At 40.7% G+C, this 25,343-nt stretch overlaps 1 protein-coding gene across 5 annotated transcripts; it reads left to right on the top strand.

Annotated features, from left to right (window-relative positions):
* Positions 1 to 98: 98 nt before the first annotated feature.
* Positions 99 to 23,342, top strand: ERP27 (endoplasmic reticulum protein 27). Of its 5 annotated transcripts, XM_027595243.2 has the most exons (8): positions 99 to 1,100; positions 1,189 to 1,283; positions 1,470 to 1,570; positions 3,296 to 3,433; positions 16,458 to 16,574; positions 20,553 to 20,678; positions 22,031 to 22,228; positions 22,644 to 23,342. In XM_027595243.2, the coding sequence occupies exons 3-8, from the start codon at positions 1,523 to 1,525 to the stop codon at positions 22,689 to 22,691; spliced, it is 675 nt and encodes a 224-aa protein (XP_027451044.1). In that variant the 5' UTR covers positions 99 to 1,100; positions 1,189 to 1,283; positions 1,470 to 1,522; the 3' UTR covers positions 22,692 to 23,342. The 5 variants fall into 5 exon arrangements, with proteins under 5 accessions (XP_027451044.1, XP_027451041.1, XP_027451043.1 ...); XM_027595240.2 differs by having other exon boundaries at positions 1,189 to 1,570; XM_027595242.2 differs by lacking the exon at positions 1,189 to 1,283.
* The last annotated feature ends 2,001 nt before the right edge of the window (positions 23,343 to 25,343 follow it).

The following is a 25,343-nucleotide window of genomic DNA, read 5'->3' on the forward strand; positions in this document are numbered from 1 at the left end:
CCTCATTTCCCTGCTTTCTTCCTTCGAACAAATATGATAACTAAATTGTTTACATTTGTTAGTTTCCTCAGAGGCCGTGTGGGCTGGACACAGTAGGAAAGGTATTTACATCACCAGGAAGAGTTTGGTCTCCCTGTTCCAGGGCAATGAGCAATGGATATTCAGGATATGAGTAATAGAAATCTTGAGTTATTTTACTTTATAGTAGTACCACATGGAACTTTGTCCTGAGCTTGAGACCTCTATATTTCACTGTCTATGGGAATCCTGTCTTGGATTTCTGAGGGCACCTGTGGGCCAAATCAGACACTGCCTCTTACCAGCTTATGATTTTTCAGTGTAATCCCATCACCTAGAGAATAAGACCCTACACTTATTGTATAATGCCCCTTACAATCTGGCCTAATTTCAATTACTAATAATTCTCTCACACATTACATTTGCATCTCCGTGTTTCACTCTTTACATGAGACTCTCTTTCCACCTTTGTTGCCTGATGACATCCTATTTACAGAGGATTCTGCTTAGGCATCTGCTGCAGGAAGAAAACCTTCACTGAACCCTACCACTGTCCTAAATGTCCTCAAGTCTGTATTCTCATAGTATCCTATGAGTTTCTCAATTTTTTATCACATCCCATTTTATATTTAAATGATCTATTTGTCCATCTCTCACACTAACAATCCAAGCTGGGGAAGGCTGGATCAGATCATACTTACCTTTTGCATCCCTAGTGCTTAGATCAATACCTGCAAAGAATATTTCCTCTTTTTTTTTTTTTTTTTAATCCAAATGAACAACCTCGACTTTCTTCTGGTTGGTTATGTTCTGAGATCCTGTCATGGAACTTGGTCTTTTATCTCAGAAGTTGAAGGTTTTCATAGAGCCAGCTGCACAGTTCCCAGAACACTAACATCACCACAGCCAATTACCAGGAGCGGGCTGCCCTGAATCGGTCTCCCAAAACACAAAGTCCAGGGCTTGGAGAAGGAGCAGGAAAAGAACAATGGAAGCTGACCAATCCAGACTCCTGTTTCTATTATTTCTTTTCACATGGAGACTATCCCCAGAAGTTGCTGCAGAAGTTCAGGAATCATCAGGTAAAAAAAAAAGCACTTGGGTGACCATATGTTGTTAGGGGAAGGGAAGGGAACATGGGAATGCTCTAAGTACTTTTCCTCCAAACAGAGAACATTTTCAGGAAATGGAAAATGGATAAAGACCTGTGTTGCCCAGTGGAGAAAAGAGAAGTCTAGCGTCGTCCTTCAGAGAGAAACCATAAGGTGGAGTCACCCTCCATATGTTAGTAAAATAATAAGGCCTTGGGATGATGACAGTGCCCCTAGAGACCGTGATCTCTTCAGCCATAGTATATAGAGAAAAAGTAGAGATGCCCTCAGCATTTAGAACTCCTACCTTCCACTTGATACCCCAACATTTTCTCCTTCTCTCTCTCTCTCACTCTCTAGATGGTTCTGCTTCTTCCCAGAAAACTGTGTCACTCACAGATGTCCCAGCGACCATGGAATTCATTGCTGCTGCTGAGGTGGCTGTCATAGGTTTCTTCCAGGTTTGTCCAGGTACCCCGTTTCTGTTCCCCCAAAGAACCAGGAACATCTTAGCTCAGAGCTGCCATGACAGTCACCTGCTGGCCAGATGATACTGCACTAGAAGTCAAAGGGCACAAAGTCTGCTTTCAGCCTCTCAGTCGAGACCTCTCAATTTCAAAACATTCCCAGTCTCTGAATTATATCTTTCTCATACTTGCTTCAAGAGTTCTGAGGCTCCTCATCTAGGAGTGCTTTGGAGTCCATATTGGGACTGCCAAGGTAGGCGCCAGAGTAAATTCAACTTCTATCATCCAGGAAACACAGTAGCCAATGGTTAATCTCTGTCTAAAGCCTTACCAAATAGGTAGTCCCTCATCTTTCTAGCTCTTCGTTTGTTCTGAAATGTTGAGAAAGGATGACCTTTTGAATATTGAAGGCGTTAGCTGCCATCTTCCAGATTGGCTGCCTGGCTAATGAAAGCAACCATACACGAAAGGGCACCACTCCAGCATTTTTTCTTTCTTTGAAGGTAACATCTGGTTATTCTCACAGATCAAGCCCCTGCTCTTATTGCAGACCTTCTTATCCATTTCCATTAATTAGTTACAACTCTCCACCACCCTGGCGATTCTGTGTACACAGCTGGAAATGGCTGCAATGAGATGCAAGTGGGGAAGGAAGACAAGGGAGCCCATTTCTCTGCGTGGAGAAATCTGAGGTGGAGACCACAGCAGCCACCTTCGGGAAGGCAACAGAAGTGGGAATGGAGGCATTTGCAATAACTTAAGCAGCCACCAGACACCGTCCATCATTTGATCCATGAGTAATTCCACACTAAGGAGAATCAAAAAGGGGGAAGCCTAGATTAGCAATTGTTCTTAGCCTCGAATGAACTCCACACACCCTTCCCAAGGAGCAAGATACCAGCTCCCTCTGCTTGACCCCAGAGGGAAGGCTAGTCAGTTTCTTTTCTTTTTGTACTTCTCCCCCTCCGGCCCAGAAAGATGTCAGAAAAGGCCATGCTCCCTCCTGTTTACTGTCTGGAGCTGCTCTGGGCAAAGGTCCTGTGACTGCAGGGAAAATGATGGCAGCTTGTTATGGAAGGACTGGAATCTTAACTTAGACGTGGCTTCCCTGCTCCCTCCTGCAGGCCTGGGTTCTAGCGTTGGAACAACATAGGAACAGGATCTTTCACGGGCAATACCTCAGGCTTAATGCAGGAAAAGAAGACCGTTCTTCCACATCCCGCACAAACCTTTGTTCATAAAACTTGCAAGCTTCCATTTTAATTTCCTTTATTCTTATTTTTTTTTTTCCTTTTTGGCTCTTTGACAGCACCTAGTTCTTATTTTTGCATTTCTTCTTTCCTCCACAAATTGTTCCCAAAACATTTGCCTCCTCGGGTGGATCAGTGACAGTGCAGCCAAACTCTGCAGGCCTCTCTGATTTGGGGGCCCCTCTCTGCTCATAAACTACAAGCTTTATGATAAGGCCAGACAAGAGTTTCAGGCTGAGCTACAATTTTGTAGTTACCTATTAGCCCACCCCGCCTGGAAAATTCAACAATCCCACTGCAAATTTAGCCTGCATTCTTAGGGGTAAAGGTTTTTCACCTGACAATAAATCAAGTCTATGATATTTTTAGATGAGTGAGCACATTTCTATTCCCTATTCTCTATGTCTCTCCTCTCTAACATAATCCCTGTGGGTTGTTGTTGTTTTTTTTTCTCTCTTGTTTTTCTTAGGATTTAGAAATACCAGCAGTGTCCCTATTCCATAGCATGGTGCAAAATTTCCAAGATGTGTCATTTGGAATCAGCACTGATTCTGAGGTTCTGGCCCACTACAATATCACCAGGAACACCATTTCCCTCTTTCGCCTGGTAAGTTGGGTGGGCTTCTCGAGGCTTTTTCCAGTTTTTCCTTAGGTTATAGATTCATGAACTTGTGAGCGTGGAAAGGCTCTATGCCTTTAACGCTAATGATGGTGCCAGCGACCGAGGAGTCAGGGACAGTGATGACAAAGATGGTGGCTCCGCTCAAGCTTCCCAAACAGGTGCTGTCATGAGATGGAGAGAGAACTGGACTGAGCATCAAGAGGTAGGATTGCAGCACAGCTTTGTCACTGACCAGCCACATGACTTGTGCAAGTCACTGGACGTTTTTTAGCTTCAATTCCTTCATCTGTAAAATAAAAGAATTTGACGTTATCATAGCTAAGGTCATTTTGAGCTCCAAAATTTTATATTTTTATATCCTTGGGAGTTCACTTACATTTACCAAACATGTATTAAACAACCACTGTGCCCTCTGCAAGATACTGATAATAAAAACATGTTAAATATGTTCTCTGCTCTCATAGGTCTTAAAATATAGTCGAGAATGTAAACATAGTTTACAAGTATCTACAATGCAAAGAGCATCACTGTGGATAAAGTATGATAGTCATTAAAAGGATAAATGCAAGGTAGGGATTCTGGCAAAAAAAAATGGTGAAGGAGACAACTGAACTGGGATTTAAAGGAGAGAGAAAATTTGGACAAAGTAGAGGAGAATTCATGTCCAAGATGGGAATAATATCAAACCTAGGAAACAGTGATTAAGCCAATTTGACTGGATCTCTGGGTACATGTTTAGAGAAAATAAATATACGAGAAGCTTGATTAAAGCCACATTATGGAGAAATTTGAATACCAGGTTAGTGGGTTTGCATTTAACTTGGTTGGCACTGCAAAGCCCTTAAAGCCTTTAGATCCGGGAGTAACATGAACAGGAATGTGTTTTAGCAAGATGATTTTGGCAGAGATGACTAGGGTGGATTGTTAAGCAAAAACACAAGAGTAGAGAGGACTTTTGTTAGGCTGACAAAATCAACCATGTACTAAGGGTCTGTAGCAGAGAGGGGTCTGCAGTAGAGAGGGGATAAAAGAAAGTGAAGAAAAGGGGCGCCTGGGTGGCTCAGTCGGTTGGGCACCTGCCTTCGGCTCAGGTCACGGTCTCGGGGTCCTGGGATCGAGTCCCACATCAGGCTCCCCGCTCAGTGGGGAGCCTGCCTCTCCCTCTCCCTCTGCCCCTCCCTCCTCCTCCCTTCTCCTCCTCCCACTTCCCCCTCCCCACCCAACCCCCCCCCCCCCCCCCCCCCGCTCAGGCACACCTTCTCTCTCAAATAAATAAATAAAATCTTTTTTTTAATTTTATTTATTTATTTGACAGAGAGAGACACAGCGAGAGAGGGAACACAGGCAGGGGGAGTGGGAGAGGGAGAAGCAGGCCTCCCGCTGAGCAGGGAGCCCGATGCGGGGCTTGATCCCAGGGCCCTGGGATCATGACCTGATCCGAAGGCAGACGCTTAACGACTGAGCCACCCAGGCGCTCCTAAATAAAATCTTTTTAAAAAAATTATAAAAAAAGAAAGAAAGTGAAGAAAAGGCAGGTCCTGCTAATGATTAAACATAAAATTTCTGGAAAAGAGGCAAAGTTTAAAGCCAGGATATGAACGAATAGTGAAGGCATATACAAAAATAGGGATTTCTGATGCTTTAGTTAGTTGTTAAGTTTGTATTGTTGGTGGAATATCAAGAGAAAGATGTACAGAATCTACTGGAAATGCAAAATTGGGACAAAAGATAAAGTTTTCAAGATTTCTGCACTAAATGTCTTTCCCCCTCTAGCCTCCATCCTATATATTTCACTTCTCACTCAAATCTCTTTTAAATGTCTTTTATATTCAGTGTCTCCAATTTTCTTCAAGCTCTTAAAGACCCTGTTATCTAATCTATGCCCCACACTCCATTAAAACTGCTTTCCTCCAGGTCAGCCTGGCTTCCACATTTCCAAACCCAGTGAACACGCTTTAGGTCTTATTTAAGTGAACATGTCTGCCATATTTGACTTTGTTGACTGTCTCTTTAGCATTCTTTCTTTCCTTAACTCCTAAGAGCCCACTTCTGGTCCTTTTGTTCTTTTCTTAATCTGCTTGAGATGTTCTCTGCCTCCATGTACACTGTTTCCTGACCCCAGTGCTCTTCCCAATCTGGGTTATTAGAATTTGCGTTCTGTAGAAGCAGAGACTATTTTGTTCACGCCTTCAATTACAGAGCCTAAAAAAGTGTCAGTCATGGAGCAGGTGTCCATTAAGTGTTTGTTGAGTGAATCAGTGAATGAATGAATGTGTTTTCCTTAGGTAATACAATTCTTTTTGTTTGACTATTATGCATCTACTGAGGATCTGAAATGTTTTCTCTCTAGCCTGGACCTCTCTCATGATTCAAATGCTTGCTGTATATAATTATTTGGGATAGTTTCATTAAACATTACAGTCCTAACGTGTTCAAAACTGAATTTATCATCTGCACCTGCTAAGTTATACTCTTTCCTCTAAAACACTTTTATTGAATGGCTATGTTCATTTAGTCTAATTTTTGCCAATTGTACCTCAAATCTGATTGAATCTATATTCCCCTTCGCTCTTTTGACTTTATTCCTCATTTAGGTCCTTAGCATCTTTGGCATAAACCATTTCAATAGCTTCTTAATTAGTCTCCCTTTGCTACTTCACATGCAAATTCTAGATTGTTATCAGAATGATGTATTTAAAATGGAAAGTTGACCATGACATTCCCTTCTTAAAAACACCTCAATATTCTCCTTTTCTTACAAGATAAAAACCAAGATATTTAACGGTACATATAGTCTTTTATGACCTGGCCACTGCCTGCTTCTCTAGTCCCTTTTTTAGCACATTCCCATGGTAGGCTTTACTCTCCCGCTACACAGTGTGATAATACAATTCCATGACTTCACACAGGCCCCTGCCTAGAATGCCACCACCTTCAATGGCCCCTGTCACTTAGCCTCACCCAGCAACCTCCTCCTATCCCAGTGAGTCAGTTGAGGCATTGTATCCTTCACAAAGCCTCCACGGAATCTTCAAATTGGCCTACCTATGCCTCTATACTTCCATATCTCTATTTACATTTACCACTTTATAGTACATGTCATATATCTTTGTGTCTGTCTCACCTAATATGACATTAGACCATGAGCTATTCAAGGGCAGGAACCACGACTTATGCACGTTTGTATTCCAAAGCTCCACAATATGCCTCTGGTCACGAAGACACTCAGAAGTGCTTGAGAAATTGACTCACCTCCCAAAGTACATCTGAGTCCCTAATCCTTTGCCTACCTGGACAGCAGCTGCAGGTTGTTATTGTCACCATCGTGAAATAGGATTAAACCGAGCTCTTCTGTGAAAAGCTTTGGTAAGACAGGTATGGAAGGTTATTCTAATGCCTTTCATGTGACTGCTGAACCACTGGGAGTAACCCTTCCATAGAAAAAGTGCTGATCAGCTACACGTTCACAAGTCCTTCTTTTCCCAGTTCGGTGTTTATAAATCTCACAAAGGCCTGATTGAAAAGTCTTAGTACTAAAAAAAATTTAAAAATTAAATAAATAAACAAACAAACAAATAAATAAGTCTACTAAGATACACATGTGGGGAAGAAAAACTAGAGCTGTTCCTTCCAATGTCTCTACAGGCTTTCTGACCTCTAATGGGTGCACTAACCTGGCTTACCGTGTATTCTTTATAAAGCCCTGTTGATGACTTCCCAGGGCTGTTCACGCTTCTTTAGCATCTGTTTTTTGTTTACCACTAGTGGCAACACCTACTCTAAATGAACTCCTGGGAACCCTGCGGATGAGATTATTGATGTACCATACCAAAAACAAACATACCAGTTCCTGCCCTGCTCCATGGGCAGGTCTGGGAGAGGTTCAACCTATGCCACACCAGCTTTGAGATAAACATATTTGTCTCAGTTTCTACTTTCAAAAGTTTAGTCCATATTTTAATAGAATTATTATTTAGGAGTTTGGGATGATTTTTTTCTTTTTTTAGAAGAACATCAACCAAGACTATTCTTTTTTAAATTGGGAAAAGTGAACCTGTTGCGGAATTTTGGGTACCTACCTTCATCTTAAATGTATAGTTCATTCTGTTTGTTTTGTGTTATGATAGATGTTATGCTAGGTGTTTTTCAGTGTTCTACTATTTAATTCTCAAGAGAATCTGATGAAATAATTATTATTATCCCTGCATTATCAATAAAGACACTAAAGCTCCCTCCTCTATAGTCTCACAACTATGGAATAAACAGACGTCTGATTCCTACCCAGAATTGCTGTCTCCAAAACATGCCATTTCTATGATACTATAGTGACTTTCTGAAGCACGTAAGCCTGACAAAAACCTTTGTTTTTACTCCTAGATTCTATCAGACTCCTCATTCTCAAGCCCACTTAAAATTAAGCCTTCTCTTAAATCATTTCTCTATCCCCCTGGAACTACTTCAACCCTAGGATTACTTCTCAAGATTTAATCTAGGCATTACATATGTTGGCAAAGAAATCTCAGAATGTAGACATAGAGAATTTTCAATTGTAAGAACATATTTAGAGACAAGCTGGAATAATGATAAGTGGAAAAACAGTAAGATTGTAATGAGTTGACTTTACTAGATGCTTTGAAATGTTAGAGCAATATGAAGCCAGCTAGTGCTATATTCGTGGAACACATCACTCTCCAGAAAGAGTGCAGGCCAACTCTATAAATGTGATCAGAAAGAATTTAAGTCAGTGAAACAATAATAAGTTGTGTATGACAACCTGTTTGGTGTGTGTGACAGCTTGTCTTTTGTTGAGTGTGACAGCAGGCAGACCCTCCACCCTCTCTGACAACACTCCCGTTGTTGCCCTAATGGAGATGTAATCCTGGGTTGAATAAACCATGAGCCTGTTCTAAAATGGAATTTCAGATATTATTTGAATGTTTATCCTGCTTTGGCTTTCCTCAATCACCTCTTTTTTAAGAAATATAATTGCCTAACTTTGACCCAGTGGGATAGTAATGGAAACACAGTGAAGGCATTCTTTCATTCTCTGGACAGTTATGTGCTGGATTCTTATTATAAGAAATGCACCTTGCCAAACAAAGAGAATCAAAAGGAACTAGTGCAGAAAAATAAGCTAATAAATGCAAGAAGTGAGATCTGTCAAATTATTAAGTATTTCTTTCTAAAGTATATATTTACCAAATACATGACGAGCTAAGCAGTTTATAAAAACAAACGCAGGAACATGAGGGTTTTCGTTTCACAGATGATTTCTCAGTGCTATTCAAAACATTTAATACTATAACTGTGGTGTAAACTAAGACAACTTTAATACACTTTATAAAAAACTGCATTCTTAATTAAAGAAACACATAGGAATTCAAAAGAATATTGCTGAATTACTAATGAACAGGAAAAAACTAATCTGTTGGTATGGCACAGTGTCTAAAACATAAAATAATCCACTTCCAATAGCCTTGGGAGGGCTCAAAATTATATTTTAAGGTGGCAACCCTTCTGGATTACTGTTTCTGTTTTCCATCCGGTGCCTCTTTTCTTGGGGAGAAAAAGAATATGATATCTCAAGTAAAATTCTTTCCAAAAACCAGAAAATACATAAAAACAATTTTTCACAACTCTTGGTTTCAGGGTCGGATTTTCTGTCCAGTGCAGTATGCAAATAATTCCTGAAAGAAGGGAGATTTCCTGTTAAAATGTTGTTTGAACACATGAACGTTCCAGAGCTTATTCGTTTAAGACCCGCTGAACTAATCTGCCATGTTGCGTTAAAAGGAGCACTACAGGGCGCCTGGGTGGCTCAGTGGGTTAAGCGACTGCCTTCGGCTCAGGTCATGGTCCTGGAGTCTCGAGATCGAGTCCCACATCGGGCTCCCTGCTGAGCAGGGAGCCTGCTTCTCCCTCTGACCCTCTTCCCTCTCGTGCTCTCTCTCATTCTCTCTCTCTCAAATAAACAAATAAAATCTTAAAAAAAAAAAAAAAAGAAGCACTACAAACTGGAGGGACTTCAGGAGAGCGGTTTTTATTAAAACTCTTTGCTACTTAGAGAATGTTATCACCCCTTAACATCCTCTGCCTTCAATATACTGCATTCCTGAAGTCCAGAAACACCTGGAGGAACGGGCCCTTCCTGTTCTCCCTGTTCTGGGAAGTGGTGAGGGACTGCCTGGAAAAGAGCAGAGAGGGAGGGGTTCCCGGCCACAGCGCAGCTCTGTTAGCTGAGGCGCGCCACCAGGCCTGCCGGTTCCTAGCCAAACAATCGCGAAGTATTTAGACACATGAAATATTAAAAGGGCCCCGGTTGTGATTATAATAATGATGATTCTGATGTTTGCAATTAGCAAAGCCTTAAGTGTGAAGGAGACATGCCATCTGGCAAAGCAGCCGCAAAGAGGCTGTGTGCTCCTTCTCTTCCTCTGGGGACTCTTACCCGTGAAGGAGGATAGGAGGGGCCGGGCCAGGACTCCCCCCTAGGAAGACTTTTTCTCTTGCTTTGCTATTTCTGCCCCAAGCCTTCTGCTCAGAACTTTGTGAATGTTAAAACAATTAAGTATACTAAGGGAGTTCACATTTTTTTAAAATATCCTATGGTTTTGACGTTTTTTTTCCAAAATTCTTATTTTGAAATACATTTTTTGCACCTCAGCATTTATTTGTTTTATAAATTTGAGTTGTGAGGAACAGTCATAAAATAAAGTGATTGAATTGCTTTCTGAGTGAATGTCAAACCCTCCTGTACCTCAGTGCCTAACACACAGCAGGCACTCAACAAATAATCCATTCGCAAACGTATTATAAGAGAATGACTGGGTATATCCAGAATTAATATTATTAACCATAGAGTGCATCGGGCTTCTTAAAGGTGCATATTGCTTTTAACTAACCTGATGGGAGACCACCTTGAACAAAAGAGGAGAAAAATAGGCAACGGACTCATCATGGGAATGACAATAACGAACAATCTCGGATTCCTATAGTTTAGTGACTTCAATTTATCTTTGCCTGAATTCCCTCCTGCATACACTAAAATGAGACTTACCTCTGACTTTGCTGGGTAGACTGGGAGAAAGTATCTTGGGCCCAAAAGGATGGTTCTGATCCAGCGTAAGATCAGATTGGGTAGGACCTATATAGAGATAGAAGATATAAGGGAAGAGTTTGGGATGTCCACAGGTTGGTGGCCCAAGGATCTCAAACTATTTTAGGAAACAGAACCCTTCAGGAGCTAACATTTGTCTGTAGGCATAGTTGCTATGGGTGAGAGAAGCATGATCTTGTGCCTTTATGGGCATGAGTAGATTGGGGGAGAGGAATGGAAAACTCTGGAACAATGATGGACAGTATGAAGTCTTATGTTCTAATATATCTGAGTATGGTGGAAAGGTAGCTCTAAAATGCAAATGTGGTATAATGGACTAGGTAACTAGATAACCCTTCCACCAAAACCAACTTATTTTAAAAGCCAGGCAAGCAGAAAATGGGGCGGTGAGGCTTTGGAGAACAAGAAGAAGAAGAAGAAGAAGAAATGTCTAGATCTAAGATCTAGAAAGGATGAAAACCCAGAAAGAAAATGCTGCACTGGGACTGTTCTTTGTCTGGGAAGCTTTTCCTGCCAGTTCCTGAAGCAGTCAAGAGGCTAAGAAGTTTACTAGCTTTCTTAAGACCCTCAAGGAGCCAGAAAAGTAAATGTTGAAATTCAGGGCCCAGAAACGGAAGTAGGAGGTAGATTTAGTAAAACACCCTTTGCCCCACTTTGGACCCTAAAAAGCAGTATCCTAAGAACAAGGATGTACCATAAGTAGATCAGCTCTCCCAAGGGCTGCAACACATTTGAATCATCTTAATCACTGAAATTGGATTAAGATGGTCATATATGAATATATAAATTATGTATACCGATGGATACATGCAGACACACATATACCTCTACACATACATAATTATACATATGTATCATATATATAATCTACCCTTAGCCATGCCATAGTATAATAGCTGAAACTCAGAGAAGAAGAGAAAAATTTTAAATCAGAGGAAAGAGATTACCCTCAAAGTAATCTCCAAGGGGTAATACTAAGTTTCACAGATGACTTCTCAGGAGAAAGAATACCACGTATGAAGAATTATATCTTGCAAAAACTGAAAGAAAATAACTGTCAACTTAGAATTCTACCTCCAACAAAAATAGCCTTCAAAAATAAAGTGGAAATGACAATATTTTAAGCATGGCACCCAAGAGATCTTACACTAAAAGTTGTTCTCTAGGCAGAAGGCAAAACATCCCAGACGGAAGCTCAAAAGTGCAGGAAGGAACAAAAAGAAACTAAAATATGAGAATGTGCAGAAGTGTAAATGTATATTGACTATATGACAATAATAATAACACTTTGTGAGATTTAGAATTAAAATACACAATAATAATCACCTGTAAGTCTTCACTGTGGGGCAAGGGAATGGAGTCAGAAGGAGGAAAACTACTAGAATGTTCTAATGTCTGCATAGTCCAAGAAGAGACAAAATTGACAGTTAAAATTAGGTTCGGATGACTAAAGAATGCATGTTGTATAATGCGTGCTGGTTCTCAAGAGAATGACTAAAGCACATGTGACTTCTAAGCCAATCAAGGGAAAGAAAGAATAATATAAAGTGCTCAATCAATTCAAAGTAGTCCAGAAATGAAAGAAAGTGGATATTTGGAACAGGCAGAACCAATAGGAAATGCATATGGGATTAAATGTATTTGTGGTTACATTATATAAAATAATGCAATCAAAAGACAGAGCAGACTGGATTAAAAAATACAACTCTGTGCTTTTTACAAAAGACATATCATTTTTTTGAATTTTATTTTATTATGTTATGTTAATCACCATACATTACATCATTAGTTCTTGATGTAGTGTTCCATGATTCATTGTTTGCGTATAACACCCAGTGCTCCATTCAGTACATGCCCTCTTTAATACCCATCACCAGGCTAACCCATCCCCCCACCCCCCTCTCCTCTAGAACCCTCAGTTTGTTTCTCAGAGTCCACAGTCTCTCATGGTTCGTCTCCCCCTCTGACTTCCCCCCTTCATCTTTCCCTTCCTACTATCTTCTTTCTCTCTCTCTCTCTTTTTTTTTTAACATATAATGTATTATTTGTTTCAGAGGTACATATCTGTGATTCAGCAGTCTTGCACAATTCACAGCGCTCACCATAGCACATACCCTCCCCAATGTCTATCACCCAGCCACCCCATCCCTCCCACCACCCCCACCACTCCAGCAACCCTGAGTTTGTTTCCTGATCATTTTAAAACACAGGGACACATGTAAAATATAAAGATAGGTTTAAAAAAAAGGGATAAACCCTATGATCCAGCAATTGTGCTAATAGGTATTTAACCAAAAGATGCAAAACTACAGACTTGGAGGGCCACATGCACCCTGATGTTTATAGCAGCGTTATCAACAATAGCCAAACTATGGAGAGAGCCCCAATGTCCATGGACTGATGACTGGGTAAAGAAGAAGTGGTGTATATATACGATGGAATATTACTCAGCTATCAAAAAGAATGAAATCTTAGGATGCTTGGGTGGCTCAGTCGGTTAAGCGTCTGCCTTCAGCACAGGTCATGATCCCAGGGTCCTGGGATTGAGTCCCGAACCGAGCTCCTTGCTCAGCGGGAAGCCTGCTTCTCCCTCTGCCTGCCGCTCCCCCTGCTTGTATGTTCTCTCTCTCTCTCTCCCTCTGACAAATCAATAAGTAAAATCAATAAGTAAAACAAAAAGAATGAGATCTTGCCATTTGCAATGACATGGATGGAGCTAGAGTGTATTAAGCTAAGCGAAGTAAGCCAGTCAGAGAAAGACAAACCATATGATTACACTCATATGTGGAATTTAAGAAACAAAACAGATGAACATATGGGAAGGGGCAAAGGGAAAAAAAGAGAGAGAGAGAGAGAGAGAGAGAGAGAAACAAACCATAAGAGCCTTTTAATGATAGAGAACAAACAGGGTTGATGGAGGGAGGGAGGTGGGAGATGGGCTAAATGGGTGATGGGTATTAAGGAGGGCAATTGTGATGAGCCCCGGATATTGTATGTAATTGATGAATCACTGAATTCTACTCCTGAAACCAATATTGCACTGTATATTAACTAAAATTTAAATAAAAATGTTTTTAAAAAAGGAATTCCTACCTAAAGAAAAAGAACTAGAAGGATAGAGCTATACCATGCAAATACTTCCAAAAGAAAGCTGATATTAAGCATATTGATGTAAGACAAAGTAGTCTTTTAGGCAACAAGAGATAAAGAATGATGCTTTGTAATGATACATATTTCAGTTTGGCCAGAAGATGTAACAATTCTAAATTTGCATTCATCTAATAAATGGCCTGAGAACATGTAAGCAGAAACTGACAGAATTGTAAGAAAAAAATGGTTAAATTCACAATCACAGTGGGAGATTTTTAGTACTACTCTCTTGATAAAATAAACTGGTTAAATAAATCAATAAGAATATAGAAAATTCGAACTATGAAATTAACCAAGTGAGCTGTTAGTGTACACAGAACACTGTATTTGAAAACTGCAGAATATACATAATTTTAAGGACACATATAACATATCTAGAAGTTGACAAATGATATAAATAAAATGTAGAAATTAAGCTAGAAATTAATAACAAGATTAAATTAAGAAACACACTTCTAAATAGCCAATAGGTTAGAGAAGAAATAAGAACAGAAATTGGAAAACAGGGCGCCTGGGTGGCTCAGATGGTTAAGCGTCTGCCTTCGGCTCAGGTCATGATCCCAGAGTCCTGGGATCGAGTCCCACGTCGGGCTCCCTGCTCCTTGGGAGCCTGCTTCTCCCTCTGCCTCTCTCTCTCTCTCTCTGTCTTTCATGAATAAATAAATAAAATCTTTAAAAAAAAAAAAGAAATTGGAAAACATTTTGGGCTGAATGATAAAAAATCTACACATAAAATTTATGGATGCATTTATAGCCCTGTAAGGGGGAAATGTGTAGATTTTAATGTATATTTTAGAAAAGGATAAAAATCAAGATCTAAGCATCCATTTTAAAGTGAGAAAAATAATGAGTTCCAGGTAGATTTCCAATTTATTGTGAAAGATAAAATAGTAATGTTTCTAGGAGATAATATAAGAGAATATCTTCATGACCTTGGGTAGTCAAAGATTTTTAAATAAGACAAAGCAAAAACACACACCAGCTATAAGGGAAATGATTGATAACCTCAACTACACTGAAATCACCTTCTGTTTATGAGCAATAACTAATAAAAGGGAAGGTCCCAGTGAGGGAAGATAATGCAACATAGAAGCAATAAAGGACCGATATATAGAATATATAAAAAATACCTTCAAACCGGCAAGAAAAAGATAGACACTCAATACAATAGAAAAATAGGCAAATGAAGAGGACATAAAGGTGGTTATTCAGGGAAATGCAATGTAAACCACAATAAGGGGCGCCTGGGTGTCTCAGTCAGTAAAGCATCTACCTTTGGCTCCGGTCATGATCTCAAGGGTCCTGCGATCGAGGGTCAAGTTGGGCTGCCTGCTCAGCCAGGAGTCTGCTTCTCCCTCTGCCTCTGCCCCTTTCCCCCACTCACGCTCTCTCTCAAATAAATAAATAAAATCTTGAAAAAAAACACACAGTAAGACACCACCCCATATTCACCAAAATGAATACAATTAGAAAGGCTGATTAATAGGAAATGTTGGCAAGGATGTGGAGCAACGGGGCTTTCAAACAATATAGGTGCAAGCATAAATTATTATCTACTTTAGAAAATAGCTTGGCATTTTTGTTAGTTGAAAACACGAATGCTCTCTAATCAAAAATCCCAATCCAAGGTATATGGTCAACAGAGAGTTACCATGAACAAGAGTGTTCACTGAAGTATTATTTTAATAATCAGAAACAGGAAACAGCCTAAATATCCATCAGTAGTAAGTGAATAAATACATGTTGCATATTTATACAGTGGAACATTATATAGCAAAGAAACTGAAAAACCTCAGCTGCGTGCAGGAACACAGATGACTCCTAAACAAAATGAGATATGCATACCAAAAATACACTGTTTGTTTCCACTTATATAAAGTTTTAAGAAAGAAAACTGAACCACAGGATCAAAAGATGCATCCTTAAGTGGCAAAGCTATAAAGGAAGGATTGAAAATGGTCACCATAAAAGTCAGGAAATGGTCACCTTTGGCAAAAAAAAAAAAAAAAAGCAGCAGATTATGGCTTAGAAGGGAAGACAGAGGGCCTCCGGGGTTCTGGCAATATTCTATGTCTTTACCCAAATGGTGGTTCCACTGTTGTTTGCCCTGTAATAATTTTTAAAAACTGAGTTTTACATTTTCCATTTCATGCTTTTCTCTATATGTGCGTATTATTTCCCGTTAAAAGGGTACATACATACATACATAAATCTGATTATGCAAATGGATCCTCTTGCCTTCAGGTTAGGCTTTAATCTATTTGCCTCGGCTTCAAGGCCATTTGGAAGTTTCCCCCAGCCTATGCCACTAACCTTGTCTCTCTCCTACTCACACTTAACCTCTACTGTTATAGTCATAGCAAACTAACTGCAGCTTCCAGAACATGGCATCTCACATCTTTTTGCCTTTTGCAAATACTGTTTTTTACTTTACAACTCCCTCCCCACCCTCATTCACCTAACCTAGTTTTAGCTACTTTTTAAGAGTTGCTTCGTCCTGGAAGATTTCTGCTCTTCCTTTAGGTGACATGTGGGCCTATGATTCCCCTGTGATGACATTTCTGTTCCCTTTTTTGTATCCCACAGGACAGTGTTCTTTGAAAGCAGAGAATATTTCCTATTTACCTTTAAGTCCTTTGAGCTTTAGTCAGTGCCTGACATGTGGTAGATAGTCCAGAAACATTTACCAATGAATAAATAAAAACAGAACAGTGACAATTTTATCCTTTTTGTGTTACCCAGGTGGATAACGAAAAACTGGATTTAGAGAGCAAGGACATTGAAAAGATTGATGCCTCCAAATTAAGCCGTTTCATTGAGATCAACAGCCTCCACTTGGTGACAGAGTACAACCCTGTGGTAAGCAATAGCCCTTGTCTCCAGACCCTTTTAAATTCCTTTGTCAGAGAGGGTACTTGTCTCCATAGCAGAGATTTCTTCCTCTAGGAGTTCTAATCCTTTGACCTGTAATAACAGTAACTGTCATTATTGTTGTTTATGTTGCTATCCTTACTACAACCCTTTACATTTGATAGACTTGTTCCTATTCAACAAAGAAAGAAATCAAGTTATAAAACTTAAATACCCATCAGGTGGCGCCTGGATGGCTCAGTCCATTGAGTATCCTGCTCTTGGTTTCAGCTCAGGTTGTGATCTCATGGGTTATGGGATCAAGCCCCACATCCAGCTCTGCTCTCAGCATGGAGTCTGCTTGGGATTCTCTCTCCCTCTCTCTCTGCCCCTCCCACTTGTGCTTTCTCTCTCTCTCAAATAAATAAATAAATCCCTTTTAAGAAAGAAAGAAAGAAGGAAAGAAAGACAGAAAGAAAGAAAGAAAGAAAGAAAGAAAGAAAGAAAGAAAGAAAGAAAGAAAGAAAGAAAGAAAGAAAGAGAAAGAAAGAAAGAGAGAGAGAGAAAACTTAAATACCCATGAGACGACTAGTAAGAAAGAGAGCCTGAATGCAAAGTCAAGATGACTGAGTCAAAAACTTCTGAGTTTTGCTGCCTGAGAGGGTTCACTAAAGGCAACTCATCCGAGCAACCCTCTAGACCACACTTTCCAAACAAAATCGCAATCTCTGCTGAAGGTCCATTTTTTTCCAAAAGCATTCATGACCAATACTTTTGCAAAATACAATGAAAGTAAATAATAGACAAATGAAATATTAAAAAATAAGGCCCACTGATCACATATTTGGATGTTACAGCAATGTAAAATTTCTATAAAAGCTTTTAAAACCTCTCCCTACCTCCTTGTGGACCAGTAACTAACAATTCCTGGTCTGGCACCCCCTCCTCATGCCTAGACTCTCACGGTGGTCAGCTTTCTTTCTAGATTTGTCTTCGGGTGAAGGTGATGATCCAACTATTCTGATAATCTTCTGTCCTTCTAACACTCTACAGCTTCTACAAGTACCTTCTATGCCCTGTCTTTTATTTTCCCTGATGTAGATCGTAAAGTGATAGAGTATTAATTCCCAGGGACTTCCTCAGTTCAGAAATGCTGTACATTCTCTAATAACACGACTCGAGATGCACATCTCAATTTTTAGAACTCACAAAGCCATTTCACACCCATTTTCTCTTTTAATCTTCATGTTGATATTTTGAGGGAGGAGAGAGAAAATTATCATGCCCATTTTATAGAGGAGTACATTTAAGATCCAAGTGACTTATTCGGGATCCCATAGTAAGCAGGAAAGGCATAGTGGAAGGCAGGAAGTTTAACTGCTGATGCATTAGTTCATATTGTCTGTTTCCATTTTGCAGTAGAAGAAAAGAGAGTTCAGAAAAGTGGACTCACTTCCTCAAAGCCATAGGACTAGCAATTTGAGCTCCAGACACAGACCTTTGCACTTGTCCCTACTTTTTCTTTTTTTTTTTATGACTTGTCTGTCTGACTGAATCCTGTGGTTTTTCCATAGCCCCACACAGCCTTCAATAGGAAACACCTCTTTTCCTGTTGACTAAATTCCTGTCCACCTCTCACACCGCGTTTGTCTTCATGGAGTGGTGACTCCATTTCCATTTTTTCTAAGATTCCAAACACATGCACCCCAGGGGTGTTGGCAGCAATACTCAAAACAGGCATTTTTTCTCCTAGACTGTCATCATTCTCATGATTATGTCTGTAGATGTCAGGAGTGCATGTGGGCGCAGAAACGATGATCTGAGAGTCCCTGGGTTAATGGCCCCGGGGTCCTGGAGTTCTGCAGGTGAACGAAGGTAGGGGCAAGGACTGGTCTTCCTGAGTTCTTAGTCTCTTTTCTTACAAAATACTGACACTGTTTTTAAGTTCCACATTAGTAGTAAAGGCAAATCACATCAAGAAGAAATTAGGTAAGAATTTCTTTAGAGAAGCAAGTCCAACTTTTATTGCAACCTTTTTCATTACCCCAAAGTGATTATTTTTCTCATTTGGAGACCTGCCCCCACCCACTATTGTAGATATTTCTCACCTGCTGTTGATGCAGAAGTTTTGCACAATGACAACGAGGTGGCAGAAACCCACAACCACGTATTAGGCCGGCTGTACACTATTTTTTTAAAGATGTATTTATTTATTTTACAGGGAAGCAGAGGCAAAGAAAGAGGGAGAGGGAGTCTTAAGCAGACTCTGCGTTGAGCACGGAGCCTGATGCAGGGTTTGATCTCACAGCCCTGAGATCATGACCCGAGTTAAAACGAAAAGCCAAAAACTCAACTGACTGCACCACCCAAGCAGCCCACCCCCCGGCTGTATAGTTTTAATGTACACACTTAATATTTGGCTTCAAGGTGAAAAATCAGGCTGTGTCTATTAAGATTAAATTAATCACTTCTGATATGTCCAATCCCTTCTGCTAAGACAGCTGTACCTTTTGACTCCTTAGCTTTGATTTCTTGACTTCCCAAAAATCATTCTCCATCTCTGCTATGGGAAGACGGATGCATGCTTTACATTTAAGTAGCAGGATTTAGTAAAACAAGAGATGGTTGTTGAACATCCAATCTCCCAAATTTAAAATCCAAGAGCTGGCTTTAAACTCCAGGGAGAAAGTCTCGGGAAAGAACTCATTGAACCCTCCTTGCCGATGTGTTGGCCGATAGAGCTGGAGAATCTCTCCAGAGAAGTGTGTAGCTTCCAGAAGTCTACCTAGCTGCCGCCCTTCCCACCATCCTGGGACTCTGCCTTGATGGTTCATTAATCCTCTGTACTCTTCTCTTCCTATACGCATGCTAGTTTTACAGCAGCACTTTCTGTATTTAGGAGGGAGAAGTGAAAAGGAATGGGATTTGTTTAAAACAGAGAGACACTTGGAGCACTCTTTCAGGAAAAAGAAATGAAGCGAGCCAGTACCATAGTCTCACGCTCTCTCCTCTCCTCACCCTGGCTCACGGCTGTCCCACTCCCCTCCATCACCGACAACTTCATGGGAAATCACCCTCTCTCATCAGCAAATAAAGAGCCAATGCTTCTGATCTCCTGAAGAGCTTATCTCATTGCCGAGTTTTGAGGTAGACAGCTTCCGGCGGAGTCCGTTTAGATGGGGCTTTGCATCAGGCAGTACCTCGTGATGGTTGAGAGTCTGGACTCTGGAGCCTGACTGCCTGGTGTGACTCCCAGTCCGCCCCTTACGTGACTTTGGGAGAGTTTGTGCCTCAATTTCCTCGTTGATAAAACTGAAACTTTGAGGCTTCAATTAGTTATATGTAAAGACCCGGAGACAGTGCCCCGTACATGATAAGCATTCAAAGGTGTATCTGACTGCTCTTGGGACAGGAAGAGGAACTGAAAAAAGTAACTGATAGGTTACATGGTGTATTCATTGTCCATCGGTATATAACAGATTGCCCCCAAATGTATCAGCTTAGAACAGTAAAAATTGATTCTCTCCCCCACTTTCTGTGGGCTAACAATTTGGGAGTGGCTAGGCTAGGGGCTTCTGATCTGGAGGCTCTTGCCACCCTTGGTCAGAGAGGCAGTCATCTGCAGGTTTGACTGGAGCTAGAGGATCCACTTCACATAGCTGGTAAGTTAATGCCGGCATTGTGCTGTGTGAATCTCTTCGTAAGGCTGCTTGATGTCCTACACTGGGACTGGCTTTCCCTAGAGTGAGTGATAGAAGAGAGAACAAGGTAGAAGCCTCTATGTCATATATGAGTTAACCTTGGAAGTCACGCTCCATCATTTCTGCAATATCCCAGTTGTTACGGATACTAGTTACCATTTATGTTATGGATGGACAGCTCTCATTTATATTTCACCCTACTTATTTACTGGGTTGCCACTAATGTTTTTTTTTTTTTTTTCTCCTTGTCTCTTTCATTCTACTATAATACACTTCAATTTGCCAGAAAGCGATTGGCCTATTTAATAGCGTGATCCAGATTCATCTTCTACTGATGATGAACAAGGCCTCCCCAGAGTATGAAGAAAGCCTACACAGATACCAGAAGGCAGCCAAGCTCTTCCAGGGAAAGGTAAGTCTGTAATGGGAGATACCCTTCTGACTACTCAGTACCAGGACAAAGGACACTAAAAAAAGGGGAGATGGGTCCAGAGAGATTAGATAAATAAGGAAAGTGGGTATGGTTAAGAGATAACAAAGTAAGAACTGGGACATAATGAGTCACATTACTCTGATTTAAAATTAAAGATCTATTTTAGAGTGTTAAAGACCTATATAACCATATCTTCCCTTGGCGGGGAGTCTATTTTTTTTGTTCCTGCATTGAGAAGTGGAGAGAAAAATGGAGACCCAAGGATGCTGAAAGTAAAAATCCCTTATTATTCACAATGTATTTATTCTTTGCCATAACCTCTTAAAGTTTTAGACTCAGGACTTATTGCTCATATAAAGCACCTATCACGTACCTGGCGCCTACTAGATGTCTAATAAATATTTAGTTATGTTCCTTCTCTACCTTGTGCAGCTCTGTTTGGTATCACTGAAATAATAAATCTTCAACCACCTCAAGGTTACTGCATTAAGCTAGACCTTTTCTCTTTTCGTATTTTTTTTTTAAGATTTTATTTATTTATTTGTCAGAGAGAGAGAACAAGCACAAGCAGGGGGAACGACAGGGAGAGGGAGAAGCAGGCTCCCCGCTGAGCAGGGAGCCCGATGCAGGACTCGATCCCAGGACCCTGGGATCACGACCTGAGCAGACGGCAGACACTTAACCGACTGAGCCAGCCACCCAGGCGTCCCTAAACTATACCTTTCCAAAGTTGACAACTGTATGGTGGTAACATAAGCTGGCTTTCTGGTGGCTGTTTCCCTAACACTGGAACTTTTCAGTGTTTCTGAATGTAAATGATCCTCTAACAAGAACATTCTAAAGGTTTCTACTTTGGGTAGAAGGTTTGATTTAATAATATCAAATAGATGACATTTATCAAGCACCTACCATATGCTAAAAACCATACTGGACATATTAAATGGATTGTCTCATTTAATCTCCCCCAACAAAAGCCTATTTTGCCAGTGAGAATACTGAGTCTCAGAGAGGCTAAGTAATGTGCCAAAGGCACACAACTAGAGAGTACCAGAAACAAAATTTAGAATGTATTATCCGCTTTTAACCATTAGGCTACACTTAAGTATTTAGCTAATCACTAAAGCTGCTTCCAATTCTGTGTTCTTAAAATTAAATAAACCTGATCAAAGGGATAAAATACCAAAGCAGAGAAAAATAAGAAGAAATTCATTAAATTATAGGGTACAGACCGCAAGTTCAATCAGTGTAAACTGCAACAATCATGAGGTGTCTCTTCCTCCTGTAGGCCTCAGATAGATTTTTTTTTCCCTCTCAAACCTCTCCAACTGCAGATTCTTTTTATTCTGGTGGACAGTGGTGTGAAGGCCAATGGGAAGGTGATCTCATTTTTCAAACTAAAGGAGTCTCAACTGCCAGCTTTGGCAATTTACCAGACTCTAGATGAGGCCTGGGATACACTGGCCATCGCAGAAGTTTCTGTGGAGCATGTGCAAAACTTTTGTGACGGATTCCTCAAAGGAAAACGGCTGGTAAGTGGGAGATTCCAGGTACAGCGAGTTGAGTTTTCCTCTCTGTGTCCTCTTATTTCCTGTTGAATAAAAATTCTTTGAGCTCTACTGGATTTGATTAAGAGCAAAAGTACATGAGGATATATGGTGGAGAGGATCGGGATGCTTGCTAGGAGAGAGTCGTGAGAATAGAACTACACGTGCATCTTTGGAAACATCTTGCATATTCAAAGGAGCTGAATTTGGGGCTTTACCGTTCTGTTGACCTTATTAATGGGAAAAAACCCAAATTCCTATATAGAAGAGCTCATGAGATAAAAATTAAGGATGGATTTAGGACTTCCAGGAGGCATTAAATAGTTCAGTTTGCTAATCTCAGAGCTCAAAACCAAGCGTGGGCTTCAAATCTAAATAACAGTGTCATGATGTTTTTCAGAGAGAAAATCATGAATCAGAAGAAAAGACTCCAAAGGCGGAACTCTGATCTCTCCCTGATACTTCTGCATACTACTAAGTATTTACATGAAATAAAAAAAGGGCAACTCAAACCTCAGAGTCACCAAATAACAGGATCGCCAGGCCTTACACACACGCGCACACACACACACACACACACACACACAGCTCTCCGTTTTGTTCCTTAAAATCTCATTTACTCTCCTTATCTTTTCTTTTAAATTGTCTACACTCTCTTACTGCCCATCCAGTATTCTTCTACACATTCATACCATGTAGTCCCATACACCCACAACACACGTCACTGAAGGGTGCCTTTAAGAGAACTCCTGTGATATCTCTTTGAAGTGGAGACATTCCTGGAGGGAGATTGTTCTGATTTGTCATTTTCTAGTGAATCTGTACACGGCACAGGACTTACACGTACACCATAGTTTCTGTTCTATTATGGTTACCAAGGGGTTGAAACTCCACTTTCCTCATAAGCACATGTCCCTCTCTAACTCAGGGCCAGGGACAAAAGGAAGGTCTTAAACACCTTTCTGGAATTGTCTTTTTGCCAGAGTCAAATGATGTTTTCCAAGTCTCTAAACTCAGCCAAAACAAACCATGTAAAAATCCTATGCTGGTTTAGTGTTCCTAACTCCCATGTAAATCAACAACCGTACAGTAAATAAAAAGCAATAACGTTATAGGAAAAGACTGGCATCTCTTTGCAGGCCGATCCTTTTGTAAATACCCAGCTGCCCAGTTAAGCAGTAGGTACCTCTCCCTTTGGTGCCCACTGTTTAGCGTCCGGCCAGGAGCCACTAATGTGTTATTGTTAACTCTGTGGGTGGGATGGGAGGTGGGTAGAGACCATCCTGCATGAGGATCCGTGTAAATGTAGCAAAAGAGCTAGGAATCGAATTAGGTAAAAGTTGGGGGAATAGGTAAGGAGGGGGCCCCTTGGTGCTGGGGCCTGCTGGGGCTAAGGGTGGATTGTTGCAGGTGGGGTGTGCACTGCTGCCTATGTGAAGCAGAGGGAGAGTTTGGCTTAGTCTCTGGTCCGCAGGCTGTTACTGTCAACACACAGATGCTACATTGTTCCCAGGAAGCCCTTGGCTCTGAAGGAAAGGGCCTAAGTGCTGAAGAGCTGAAAAACCACAGTGTACATCTAAGGACTGGTCCAAGCCAGGAACAGGGAGTGAAAGACTTAGCTGTTTCTTTCTGCGGGGGAAAACTACACAGCCTCTGAGCTGGGAGTCGGAGGCCAGCAAGGAGGCTATGAAAGCAGCAGTGTGTAGGGCACGCCTCTCAGCAACAGGAGACCGATGGATTGTGGGGAGGCCATCCAGCCCATCCTCGGGGCTACAGGAAACCACCCAGCCTCTCGCCTGAGGCTACAAAATAGTCCTAGGCTGGGCACATCCCAGAAGCCTCCCTTTGATCCTCTAAAGCTGAGCTCTTGACATTTACAGTCAGGAAATTCTTCCTGATATCCCGCTGAGGTCCTCTGGCCACACAACTCATTTCTTCTTACCTGCAGTCCATGGAAATTCGTAACAGTTGCCAATCCCCGCCATCTCCAAGTGGCACCTCCAGTGCTTGCGGGTTGTTCTTGACCTCCTAATCCTGTCTTCTTTTCTCCATACCTACAGTCCAACTCTTCAGCCAATTTATTTTATTTCCAAGTCATTTGATTAGCTTTCTTATTTTTCTCTCTTCCCTCTTACTCAACTTTCCCTCTTTTTTTTTTTTTTTTTTTTTTTTTTTTTTTTGCTTAAAATCAAGGATTCCAAACCACTGCAGGAATCTGGCAAATGTCAAAAGACAAATCCTCATGAGCTATATTTTGTTCCATGTTGGGTTAATTTGTGAAATATTTTACTTGAAGTATTTCCCCCCCATAGCTCCGGTCAACACTGACCAGATCTTTATGGTGCATTTTGCTGCTTGATGACATTTGATAGCAATTTTATTACATATTACCTTTTTATGCTTTTTTACCTTTATTGTATTGAATTGAATAATTCCTTCGGTTTATGGTTCCCCAAAACTGCAAGATAGTTTTGCCTATCTTCTTCACAGCCTATCTTTTTTTTTTTTTTAAGATTTTATTTATTTATTTGAGAGAGAAAAACAGCGTGAGAGGGGAGAAGGTCAGGGGGAGAAGCAGGCTCCCCGCTGAGCCGGGAGCCTGATGTGGGACTTGATCCCAGGACTCCGGGATCATGACCTGAGCCGAAGGCAGTCACTTAACCAACTGAGCCACCCAGGTGCCCCAGCCTATCTGTTTTTTGTAGCTCTGATGACGCATGATCAAAGAGTGGAACTCTTTCAGAAAGAAGAGATTCTAAAGTTTCTCATTCATTCACTAAATATCAGACTTAGGATTGTAAAGTTCTTTAATTTCTAGATCTTCTCTATCTTTGGGTAATATCTTCTTAAGACTCTACCTTCATTTCCCCAAGCCCATGTTATTGTTGAAATATCTTAGCTACTTTTCATTATGGACTCATTTTTTAAAGTATGAAGAAATTTCCATACTTTTCTTTAAAGTGTGAAGGAAGCAGTGATGTTCTACAACAGAACTCTGTAGAAGATACTGGAGGATTTAGAAGACTTTGGTAGAAGGAATAGAAACAGGGCATGATTCAGAGGAATGCCAGGAAAATTTGTGTTTGAGTCTCATCTCTTC

Source organism: Zalophus californianus, chromosome 9 (assembly GCF_009762305.2).
Source record: "Zalophus californianus isolate mZalCal1 chromosome 9, mZalCal1.pri.v2, whole genome shotgun sequence".
Classification (NCBI taxonomy): Eukaryota; Metazoa; Chordata; class Mammalia; order Carnivora; family Otariidae; genus Zalophus; species Zalophus californianus.